Source organism: Hypanus sabinus, chromosome X2 (genome assembly GCF_030144855.1).
Source record: "Hypanus sabinus isolate sHypSab1 chromosome X2, sHypSab1.hap1, whole genome shotgun sequence".
Classification (NCBI taxonomy): domain Eukaryota; kingdom Metazoa; phylum Chordata; class Chondrichthyes; order Myliobatiformes; family Dasyatidae; genus Hypanus; species Hypanus sabinus.
The window spans coordinates 29,354,035-29,367,105 of NC_082739.1; the positions used below are offsets into that span (position 1 = coordinate 29,354,035).

General features: G+C 43.8%; 1 protein-coding gene across 8 annotated transcripts in view; it reads left to right on the forward strand.

Annotated features, from left to right (window-relative positions):
* Window positions 1–13,071, forward strand: part of nfrkb (nuclear factor related to kappaB binding protein) — a 121,021-nt gene that overhangs the window by 105,253 nt on the left and 2,697 nt on the right. For all 8 annotated transcript variants that reach the window (XM_059957141.1, XM_059957147.1, XM_059957143.1 and 5 more), the window contains 4 exons: window positions 3,123–3,320; window positions 4,078–4,806; window positions 8,018–8,124; window positions 12,038–12,173. In XM_059957141.1, the coding sequence (XP_059813124.1) occupies window positions 3,123–3,320; window positions 4,078–4,806; window positions 8,018–8,124; window positions 12,038–12,173 (1,170 nt within the window). The remainder of the gene's footprint in view (window positions 1–3,122; window positions 3,321–4,077; window positions 4,807–8,017; window positions 8,125–12,037; window positions 12,174–13,071) is intronic.

Consider the following 13,071-nt stretch of genomic DNA (forward strand, 5'->3'; position numbering starts at 1 on the left):
TGCGGCACCCCACTTGCCACTGACTACCAACCGGAGAAACACCCATTTATACCAACTCTCTGCCTTCTATTGGTTAACCAATCCACTATCCATGCCAATACACTTCCTCTGACTCCATGCATCCGAATCTTATTTATAAATCTCTTGTGTGGCACCTTAACGAACGCCTTCTGGAAATCCAAGTATATGACATCCATCTGTTCTCCTCTATCCACTGCACTCATTATGTCCTCAAAGAACTCCAGTAAGTTTGTCAAACAGGACCTGCCCTTTCTGAATCCATGCTGTGTCTGTCTAATGTAACCACTCCTTTCTAAATGTTTCGCTATTTCTTTCTTAATGACAACTTCAAGCATTGGACTACAGATGAAGCTAACTGGCCTATAGTTGCCTGTCTCTTGCCTACATCCTTTTTTAAAAAATGGCGTGACGTTTGTTGTCTTCTAATCTATGGGGACCTGTCCAGAGTCTAGAGAGTTTTGACCAACGCGTCTACTATAACCTCCGCCAATTCCCTCAGCACTCTGGGATGCATCCCATCAGGACCAAGGGACTTATCTACCTTCAGGCCGTCAAGTTTGTTCATCACTATCACTTTAGTGACAGTGATTTTATCGAGGTCCTCATCTCCCATTTCGTCCATAACATCCTTCTTTGGCATATTAGACCAACACAAAATAGTCGTTCAATGCCTCAGCTATTTCCTTATCATCCAATATCAATTTCCCCTTCTCGTCTTCCAAGGGACCTACATTGACTTTAGCCACCCTCGTCCACTCTATAAATTTATAAAAACTTTTGTAATCTGTTTTTATCTTTGGTGATAATTTACTTTCATACGCTATCTTTCCTTTCCTTGTTTCTTGTTTAGTTGTACTTTGTTGCTTTTTAAGGTTTTCCCAATCCTCCAGTCTCCCACTACTCTTTGCAACTTTGTACACATGAGCTTTTAACTTGATACTATCTTTTATTTCCTTAGTTATCCAAGGCTGGCTCTCCCCACACTTACTGTCTTTACTTTTGACTGGAATATACTTTTGTTGAGAACTGTAAAAAATCTCTTTGAAAGTATTCCACTGTTCCTCAACTGTCCTACCAAATAGCCTGTGTTCCCAATCCACATTAGCCAACTCCTCCCTCATCCTGTTGTAGTCTCCCTTGTTCAAGCATAATACACTAGTTTTAGATCTAACTATTTCATCCTCCATCTGAATGAGAAATTCAATCATACTATGATCACTCTTTCCAAGGGGATCTCTGACTACAACATCATTAATCTTACCTGTCTCATTGCACAGGACTAGATCTAAGATAGCATTTCCTTTGTATGTTCACTAACATGCTGCTCAAGAAAGCCATCACAGATGCATTCTATGAAGTCCTCCTCAAGACTTCCTTGACCAACCCGATTCACCCAATCTATGTGGAAGTTAAGATCCCCCATGACAACTGCCGTTCCATTCTTACAAGCCTCAGTTATTTCTTGGTTAATCGCCTCTGCCACTGCAATATTTTTATTAGGTAGCCTATAGACAACTCCCACCAGTGATATCTTCCCTTTTCTATGATTAATCTCTACCAACATTCTGTTCCGTAGATCTTATATCGTCTCTAACAATCACCCTGATCTCATCTCTAAGAGCACCACCCTACCTCCTCTGCCTTCCTGCCTATCTTTCCATACTACCTGATACCCTTGAATATTTAATTCCCAGTCATCTCCACCTTGCAACCAGGTTTCTGTAATCATATGCTTTGGTACTGATCTGTGCCACAAGTTCACTAACCTTGTTTCTAATACTACGGGCATTTAGATAAAGTTCCCTTATGGTCATTGTCCTTTTAGAATCTTGTTAAGCACGCTACTCTTACTTTTTTCATCACTAACTCCAGCTTTGGTCTCTGCATCACTTCCCTCGTCTTTTCTGTGTGGGTTCCCATCCCCTTGCCAAATTAGTTTAAAACCTCCCCAACAGCACTAGCAAACAATCTCCCTAGGACATTGATCCCAGCCCTGCCCAGGTGTAGACCATCCAGACGGCACTGGTCCCACCTCCCCTAGAAGCAGTTCCAATGCCCCAAGAGTCTGAAACCCTCCCTCCTGTACCACTGCTCAAGCCACATATTCATTCTAGCTATCCTGCTATTCCAACTCTGGCTAGCACGTAGCACCGGTGATAATCTTGAGATTATTACCTTTGACATCCTACTCTTTAATTTATCTCCTAGCTCCCTAAATTCAGCTTGTATGGCCTCATCCGCTTTCTTCCTATCTCTGTGAACAGTATTCAAGACAAATTTTTCACTGTACATGGGACAGTAATAAATTAATACCAATACCTCGTCCGCACCGACCATGCTATCTCTCTAAGCTAGTCCCATTTGAATGCAGTAGGCCCATATCTCTTCACTCCTTTCCTATCCCTATACCTGTCCAAATGCCTTTTAAGCACTGTTCTTGTCACTGTCTCCATCACTCCTCTGGCAACTCGCTCCAGCTATTCCAGAAAAACCTACCACTCAGATCTACTTTAAATTTTATCCCCCAAGTTCTCGGCTCCCCTCCTCTGGAGAGGGAAAACATTGATGCTGTCATAATTTTATAAATCTTTTTGAAGTCTTACCTTATGATCCAATGAGAATAAACCCAACTTGTCCTATTTTGCCTTATAAATGCAGCCCTCAGCTGCTGAATCTCCTCTGCACTCTCTCTGTTGCTACCACATCCTGCAGTGCTGTGAAAAGAACTATATGCAAAACTGCAAAAGTGGTTTAACCAGTGCTTTTTACAACTGCAACATGATGTCCCAACTCTTATACTCATCGCCTCAGCCTATATACCTATATACCTCCTTCACTGCCCTATCCACCTGTGATAAAAACTTCCCAGAATGAATAGACTGCTAGTTTGTATGAATGAATCCAGGATGTAACAATGTCTTTGGGAGAGTACCAGTAGAACTTGTGTTTTGATGTTGCTCATTGAACAGGAGTGAGTTGGATTCAATGTTGGTGACCCAAAGCTGGATTTAATTCAGGTTATTGCTTTAGCTGAGTTTCACAAAAGAGAATATTAGACTGATTCCTTAATATCGATTTTTTTTTTAATTTTTTTTTTGTAGTCTATTCTGACAGTACCAGTGAAGGCTCAGTCTGGTGTCAGTACTGTTCACATCCAGCAAAGTTCTACTAAAGCAAATCTAACAATGGCTGGGATCAGCACGGCTTCCAAAACAGTGTCCAGCACACTCAACAGTGCTGCGTCAAGCTCCGCCACCAGCATCTTACAGAACGTGGCAGGACAAAGCATCATGAGACAGGTGAGCACTGACTGGCTGCTGGTGGATGAGGAATGGAGGAGGTACTTAAAGGCCAATGCATTTAAGAAGCTTGGGAATTTGTGATACATCATCCATGCAGGGAGGTTCACTTCTTCCGTTGAAGGAATTTAAACTCATTCGGCAGGACTCTATACAGATTAGAGTAGAACTAAGGAGGTGGTGAAGTGAAATCAGTCCAATCAGCAGAGCAATTATGGGCAAGCTAAGATCCACTGGAGCAGTTCAAGGCTAAATTGGATTGTATATAAGTTTATATCCAGCTTTATAAACATAGAGGAATGGACAGCAATGAGATATTATGATAGATTTTTATTAGTTTTAATGTTCCTGCTGTTGTTAGTTCATTGAGAGATAAGAACAGTCTTTTCCCATATTGTCCCTGGTGATATTGCCCAAAACTAAAGGTGACATTTTATCTTTGTCCTAAAAGCAAGAGGAAAGCTGAGAATTGACTGGATATAATTGATGATTGCAGTTCTTATTTTTTATCTGGTCCTGGCCTCTTGAGTTACCATATCGCTCAGTGGATTACTGTTGGTGTGAATGGTTGCTTCATAAACTAATTGAATCACTAGCTGTGAAGCAACTTACTGCTCAACAGAATCTCATTTTGTTACGGTTGTGCTTTCCCAGCTTTTGAGAGGGTATGTCCACAGAGACTTTTCATTTCTGAATATTGGGCTGAAATTTGTCTCTTGAGTATTTACAGTGACTGATAAAAGATTGTTCTGCCTAGGTTGCCATTGCAGGCCAGCTTGGGGTGAAGGCCCAGTCTAGTACTGGAATCCCATTGACAGCCACCAACATCCGGATTCAGGGAAAAGATGTTCTGCGGCTGGCACCGTCCTCTATCACCACCGACTCCAAAGGCCAGACGGTGCTCCGCATCACACAGGATATGATGGCTACCTTGACTAAGGCGCCGGTCACCACTGTCAAACTCACTCCAGATATGCTCGGGACCAAGGGCATCTCAGCCACTCTACACGTCACACCAGCTATGCAGTCCACGGACACCCTGGTGAAGGCCTCCACCTGCACAAGTGCATCCACGACCTCCACGGTTGTCAAGGTCACACCAGACTTGAAAGTCACAGATGCAACAAGTGCCGCCATCCGGTTGATGCCGGCGCTGGCTGTAACGGTAGCTGACCAGATGAGTAAAGCGTGTGCCCCCCTCTCCTCGACGGACACCAAGCCAGCTGCCACCATTCGCATCATGCCTGGCCTTGGGGTCATTCCCAAACCCGGGCAGGCCATTGCCGTGGCAACTTCCAGCAAACCATTCACGGCTGCGGGTACAATAACCTCAGCTGCAGTTACGCTGACGACAGTAAGCACAGCCGGGTCAAAGGCAATCACCAAGGTAACACCAACAGCTGGGCTGCCAATCTCGATCGGAACAGGTACAGCCACAGTCAGGCAGGTTCCTGTCAGTGCAACCATGGTATCTACAACACAGGCGGTAAGTTTAAATGCTGCCCTACTTGTCTTTCATCATGGCATTCTTTAGTTACTGCCAACACCAAGTGTTTGGGAATTTCCAGCAGTGGCATTGCCCCAAAACATGACACACCAAGCTCCTACTTGAGATAGAAAGGAGCAAATCTGAAACTTACGTATGTTGATATGCCATGGTAGTGTCACAGTCAGCACAATGATTACAGCTCAGGGCGTTCCAGTGTTTGGAATTCAATTCTGGCAACATTCTGTCGGAGTCTGTGCGTCCAGTGGGTTTTGGACAATAAGGAATAGGATCAGAATTAGGCCACCTGGCCCATTGAGTTTGCTCTGTCATTTCATCATGGCTGATCCATTTCCCCTTCTATCGTGCCCTGACTAATCAAGAAACTGCCATCCTCTACCTTAAATATACCCAATGATTTGTCCTTCACAGCTGCCTGGGGCAATAAATTCCACAGATTCGCCACTGTCATGGTCCTCCGGTTTCCTTCCACAGTCTGAAGACATATCAAGTAGGCTAATAGGTCATTGAAAATTGCCCCTGATTAGATTAGGGTTAATCAGGTTTGTCAGGGGTTGTTGAGGCAGCTTGGCTCAAAGGGTTGGAATGCACTACTCCGTACTGTATGGCTAGATAAATAAATTTGGGAATACCACAGATGCGGGATATCTGAAATAAAAATAAAACACTGGAAAGAATCTGCAGGTTGGGAACATCTGTGGAAATAAAAACAGGGTTAACATTTCAGGGGAAATGTTTCAGTACTAGGTAAAGTTGCAAATGAAACAAGTTTTGAAGTGAGGGGGTGGAGAACGAAGAGGGATACCGTGATGAGGTGAAGACTGGAAACAATTGAATGCTTTAAATGGTGGTGATGAAGCTATAAGTTGCATCAAGAGCAGATGTTCAACATTCAAAGCAAATTTATTGTATTTTAGTATAAGTATTCAGTAAAAATATATTTATTATCAAAGTACATATATGTCACCATATACAACCCTGAGGTTCATTTTCCTGTGGGCAATAACAGTAAATACAAGAACAATCGAATCAATGAAAGACCACACCAACAGGATGGACAAACAACAAATTGTGCAAATACAAAAAGAAAGATTAAATAAAATAAATATGCAATAAATATCGAGAACATGAGATGAAGAGTCCTTGAAAGTGAGTCCATAGATTGCGGGAACTAACTACCTATGATGTTGATTGATGGGCGATTGAAGTTATCCCCTCTGGTTCAAGAACCTGATGGTTGAGGGGAACAGATGAAAGCTGGAATTACTGAAGGCAGAGAGTGGGAAGCCTAGGAATCTGAGGAACAATGATTGACCGCATGGAGCTGTTGAATGCTGAAGGTTGCAACTTGCCATGCCAGCAGATGAAGTTCTATCCCTTGAGCTTGTATTGATCATTATTAGAACCATGTAGAAGACCAAGGGCAGAGAGATCAGAGTGGATTGGAAAATTAAAGTGATAGTAATAGTTAGTTCAGGATCATCCGTGGTCTGAAAAGAGGTGTTTTTCATTGGTTGTTATTGATATTAAGCTAATTAAAGAGGCACATCGGAAGAGATCTGGGATGATTATGCGTTAATCATTGATGCTGGTAGTATAGTATTGAGTTCAAAAGTTTTGCAAAAACTATACAGAGCCTCAAAGCCCAGTTTCGCTCTTTTTGGAATAACTTTGTTGCATATTCTACATTGTATCTTAAAATAAATAAAATAAGGTTAAAAATTTTAGAATGAACCTGATAATTTGGGAAGATCAGGGAAGGATTGACCAGAGTGGTCCTAAAGCTAGGGGCTTGCAGTTGAACAAACAGTGTGGAGAACCTGTGAGTTGATGGAGCTATTTAAAATCATGAAGTGTTTAGTAAACTGGAGAGAAGCATTTCCTGAGGCTATGAGGTCAATGAGCTGCAGAGATTTAGTGACTAGCAAAAGTATCATTTTAATACAACTAATGATTGCCATTTGAATTTAAAAACTAGGATAAGAACTTTAAAATAAAAGTGGGGGTTGCTGGGAGCTGGTATTGGTCAGCAGTCAGGGATGTTCAGGGTGATCAGGGCTGGTTAGGGGCAGCATACAAGCCATAGCTCTAGATGACCACATTTACAGAATAAAGTTGGTCAGCCTTAAGTGTATTCGGATTTTCTTGGATCAAAGCTTTAGTAACACAAGCTGGGATGGAGCAGTCAAGTATATTTTATTAAAGTATGCTTTTTCTCTGCCCTCTCGTGCTTTGCCTCTTCACACCCCACCCCACGCACACTCCTTGCTCTCCTGAACAACCCCCTTCTCCCTCTCTCCTCTGTCTCAATGGAGGAAACATTAGTGAGGGCTGAATGGAGATTTACAACTGGATGGCAAGGAACTGAAGTCTTAATCAGGCAGTAAGTTTGAGCAGGTTAAGGTAATATTGTTCCAACTAGAGGGTATTTAATTGAAGTACTGTTTATAGAGTGGAGACCAAGGAGGTCTTGTGTACTTCTGCAAAAAGGCCAGTGACCTTTGGTGGAAGAGGTAGGGAGAAGTGACACAAATACTTTTCACCCAGAAAATGGTGGGGTTTGTAACTTACTCTCTTGGAATGGAGAAGGGAAATGAGATGAGTCATGATGAACCATTTTCAGCCAGCAAATGTTCAATCAGCCTAATAGGATCCTTTTGTGTCATAAATTCCTCTCGTATCCCAGCCACATTAGCCTCCTTTACCAGCAATGGTTTCCAGTGTTTCAGCGTGTGACCATCAGGGCGGACTGAGTCAGGCAGTATGTATAGTGGTATTGATGTAACTCTCCATGAGCCTGTTGCCCATTACAGGGTCGGGTTTGATGTGTTCCACTATCCAGAAGCCTTTATGCATTGGCTTTTCTGGAGTGTCTCTGAAAGAGCACATTGTGAGATCCAGTGATTGTGTAAAATTAGTGCAAGCCTGAAATGGTTGTAACGTCATACTGTCCTACGTATTCCTCATTGTTCATGTGGAGCTGTGTCTGATAGTAAGTAACTCAGATACCACGTTATTAACATTTTTAAGAGTCTGGATGAGTACTTGAAGCACTAAGGCAAACAATGCTATGGATCATATACTAAATACAATTAGGTTAGATTTGTGTTTAATGGTTGTCATAGGCATGATGGGCAGATCACCTGTATAACACTATGTAGTATTAACTTGTCTCTAATTCCTTTCTCAGACCAAGCTGCCTGCGACCATCACCGTGCCTTTATCAGTTCTGAACCAACCTCTCAAAGGAAAAGGGGTGATGGCAGGACCAATAATCAAGGGCAACCTTGGGGCAAAGTAAGTGACACTGAGTGTACTGGGCAGGGTGAGGAATACTTGTACATCGGGTGAAGAGTGGCAGGGATCAGTGCCAGGCAATTCTGACAGTGTACAGTAAAGGTCATTCCTGTGGAATGTGTATGGGAGTGTATTCAGCAGAGATGGTGTGAGTGTGGATCAGGCAGCTGGATCTCATTCACAAAAATACAACTGCAGATGCAGTGGATCAAAGAATACGTACACAACGCTGGAAGAACTCAGCAGGTCAGGCAGCATCCGTGAGAAAAGAGTAGCCAACGTTTCGGGCCGATACCCTTCATCAGGAGTGGGGGGGAGGAGAGGGCCGAAGCCCAGTAATAGAGATAGGGGAGGGGGTAGGGTCTAGAGGCGCCAGGTGGAAAACCAATCACAGGAAAGATAAAGGGGGGGAGGGTGAGGAGATAAGCATGAAAGAACTGTAGAGATAAAGAAGCAGAAACTCTACAGTTCTTTCATGCTTATCCCCTCCCCCTCCCCCTTTATCTTTCCTCTGATTGGTTTTTCATCTGGCGCCTCTAGACCCTACCCCCTCCCCTATCTCTATTACTGGGCTTCGGCCCTCTCCTCCCCCCCACTCCTGATGAAGGGTATCGGCCCGAAACGTTGGCTACTCTTTTCTCACGGATGCTGCCTGACCTGCTGAGTTCTTACAGCGTTGTGTACGTATTCTTGGATCTCATTCAGCTCAGGCAGGGGAAGCTGCTGTGACAATAAATTCTACATAGTAGGAAGATCTGGGACCATTACTGGCCTACACGGTCTGGTAAATCTGAGCGAACAGGTAAAATTAGAGGCGAGACTTGTGGTTCCATTAATGAGGAATTTAAAGGTATTGAAGGAGTGGTAGGTTAGGTAGAGAATGGTATCTGAAACAACGGGGGATAACATTTGATGTGGACTTTTGGGATATGGTAGCAGAAAGCACTCCTTCCCATAGTTCCCATCCAGGAACATTGTCCCCTAGAATCCAGGCTGAAAGTTTCTAGATTCGGTTCATTGAGTTATACAATATAGAAAAGGGCCCTTTGGCTCAGCCATTCATTCCAACCAAGCCAATCCATTTTCCCATATCCTGTTAAACCTTTCCTATCCATGTATCTGTTCAAATATCTTCTAGGCACTGTAATTGTACCTGTCTCTATCGCCTCCTTTGGTAGCTCACTCCAAACACCCACCACCCTCTGTGTGAAAATCTTGCCAATCGGAAAACTAAATCTTTACTCTCTCACCTTAAATGTCTGCCCTCTGCTTCTAAGATGCGCTATCCTGGGAAAAAGACATCTGCGCTTCTCATAATCTTACATATTTGTAAAAAGGCACCCCTCTGCCTCCTATGCTCCTACATAAATGGCTTCAGCTTATCTGATCTTTCCTAACAAGCACTCAAGTCTAAGCAACATCCTTGTAATTGTTTCTGCACCTTCTCTAGCATACTAACATCCTTCTAAGTATGGAATATTGACTGAAACTGCATACAATGCTCCTCATGCAATCTAACCAATTTTTTATACAACTGTGATGCAACATTAGTGGATGGACTGATGAAGGCATGCATGCCATATACCTTCTTTATCACCCTGTCTAACTGTTGCCACTTTCAGAGAACTATGCATTTGTACCCCTAAGCAACAGCACTCTCTAGGACCCTGCCATTCACTGTGGATCTCCTCGCTTAGTTTAACTTTACACTTGTCTGAGTTGGAATTGGTTTATTGTTATCACGTGCAGATACAGTGAAGAGCTTGTCGTGCATTCTGTTTATACAGATCAAATCATTACACAGTGTATTAACGTGGAACAAGGTAAAGCAATAATAATTCAGAATAAAGTGTAAAAGCTACCAAAATGGTGCAGTGCAGGTAAACAATAATGAGGTAGATTGAGAGGCCAAGAATCCATCTTATTATAGGTCTGTTCAAGATTCTGAAAACAGTAGGACAGAAGCTGTCCTTGAGCCTGGTGGTACATACTTTCAGGCTTTTGTATCTTCTGCTTGATGAGTGAGGGGTGAAGTGAGAATATCCAGGGTGGGGAGGAATCTTTGATTATATTGACTGTTTTACCAAGGCAATGAGAAGTGTAGTCAGAGTTCATGGGAGGGGAAGCTAGTTTCTGTGATGTGCTGAGCTGTGCCCACAACTCTCTGCAGTCACATGCAGAGCAGTTGCCGTACAAAGCCATTATGCATCCAGAGCAAATGCTTTATATGGTGCATCAATAAATATGGGTAAGCGTCGACTGGGAGGTACCAAATTTCTTGAGCCTCCTGAAGAAGTAGAGGTGTTGGTCAGCTTTTACAGCTGTGATATCAATGTGGTTGGACCAGGACAGGCTATTGGTGATGGTAACACCAAGGAACCCTTGCCATCTAATCATTAATGCATTTGACAAACAACAGTGATCCCTGCAACACTCCACTGATCACAGGCCTCTGAAAAACAACCTTCCCTTTGCTGGGTGCCTCTTTCCACCTGTTAATTTTGTAGCTGATTGGTTATCTCACTTTGGATTCCATGTATTCTGTCCTGGGTCAGCCTAGCATGCGGGACCTTGTCAAAGGACTTGCTAAAGTCCGTGAAGTAACATCTACCACCCCACCCTTGTCAATCCTCTTAATCACCTCTTCAAAAAAAAACTCAAATCAAATTAGTGTGGCAATGCTTCCCTCACACAAAGCCAGGCTGACTATCTTGTATCAATCATTATCTTTCCAAATGTAGGTAGATCCCATCTCTTAGGATCTCCAGTAACCTTTCCACCACTGATGTTAGGTTCACCAGCTCATAGTTCCCTGGCTTGGACCTGCTGCAGCCCTTCTTAAATAAACACTCGTCATTAGCCACACTCAATTCTTCTAAGTTTAAAGTAAAATTCATTGTTAGAGTACATGCATGTCACCACTTACAACCCTGCGATTCTTTTTCTGTGGGCATACTTAGCAAATCTATAGAACAGTAACTGTAAACATCAAGAACTGTTAACTAAAACTGTACAAATGCAGATATAAATAAATAGCATTAAATAATGAACATGACATAATAATATAAATGAGTCCAGAAATGAATGTAGTTTCTCTCCTTTTGTTCAGGAGTGTGATGGTTGAGGGGTAATAATTGTTTTTGAACCTGGTGGTGAGTCCTGAAGCACTTGTGCCTTCTGGTATGTCGCCCATGATAACTAGGACTGATACACTTTTGTTAGATAAGAATATCAAGAGTTATGTTGTTGAGGCAGATGCGCAATAAAATGCAAGTCAGTTCTGGCCTAGGCTAAGCAAGAGAATAGGTGTGAGTTGGGCTGAGTGGTAAATACCAACAGATTTCATTTGGCCTCCTTATTTCTGGGGAATAAATGGGAATATTCTATGTCCCAGATGCTGCTAAATAAATGGAGCAAAAAACTGCAGATGCTGGAAATCTGAAACAAAGTACTGGAAGCACCGAGCAGATCAGATAGTGCTTGGAGCGAAGCAGTCAGTGCTTTAGCTGATGGACCCTTCAACAGAATTCGAAAATTAATATGTTCATCTTTTCAGTTGCAGAGACAGGGAGAAGTGAAGAGACCAGGATGTACGTGACCGAGTGCCAACCAAAGTTGCCACAGTGTCAGTTGCTCTAAAATCTGACAGTTACAGAAGATGCAGCCCCAGCCGAGGGAGGGAGAGCAGAGCATGGGGGCTGATAGCTGGGAGTACAGCTGCAAGGGATGGGTGTGAGGTCAGGCAGAGGCTGGCCAGCACTGACTACTCACACAGCCAACAGAGAGGGAGTGAGCTAACTCCAGTACTTGTTATTATGACCCAGTCAGGACACGGAGGATTAATGAGCAGTTTGTTTTTTAATCAAAGTCTCAGGCACACAATGGTTCATGAAGGGATTTAATCTATTTCCAGTATCAGTGGACTTGGAAGAAATATTATTCTCACGACCATGCCTGCGGGGACGAAACTGATCGCTGGGAGCAAACCTGTCAGCTTCGTTACAGCCCAGCAATTGCAGCAGCTCCAACAACAGGGACAGGCCACCCAGGTAAGGAGGCAAGGGGCAGGAGGAGGTGGGATGGAGGGATTTTGGAGGGACGGCATGAGAGTGGGAGTTGAGAAAGTGGGATAGAGGGAAAGCAAGGCTGGGGGTGATGATAAGGATGTGGAAGAGGGAAGAAGATGGAGAAAGGGTGGGGAGAGTGGACAATGGGAGACACTGAGGGAGAGGTGGAATAGAAGAGAACGGTGTGGGAAGAGTGGGCAGTGCGGGAGAGGGAGGCAAAAAGCTTGAAATAGGCAAGTTGTCGGGGTGCATGCCAGTGAGGGGAAGACAATAGAGTGTGGGCGATAGAACGGGAATGTAAAATGTAGCAGAGCTGCTGGCAAGCAGAAAGGGAGGTGCAGGTTGCTGTGTGATCCCAGTGACCTGGTACCAGGCAACGGTGGGAATCCTTTTGCAGCATGCTTGGAGGTTTTACTCCTCAACCCTTGCACCACCACCCCCAACATTCACTCGTTCACTGGCCTGAAGTGAGCGCGCCCATCCCGATCATCATCCCCTTACCACCAGATTCATGGAAGTCATAGAGTATACAGGCTCTTTGGCCCAACTGGTCCATGCCAACCAAGATGCCCCATCCATGCTTTTCCCATTTGCTAGCGTTTGGCCAATAACATTCTAAACCTGTCAATTATCCGTATGACCAGCCAGGCACTCCCTTTGACCCTGGCCTACTGGCTAGTTAAACTGCTCTGTGCTTAAAGTCGATGGCAAACAGGTGAGGAGGGGCAGGGGTGATGAGAGGGACAGGATGCTGCCTGAATCTACAGGCCCTCGGTGCGTTTGTGGGAGTGGCTAATAGGAGCAGTGGGATTGTGGCCACGGGGTTTGTCTCACCTGGCAAAGAAGAGGAAGGGATATTTGGAACTTGTCTCTCAAAGAG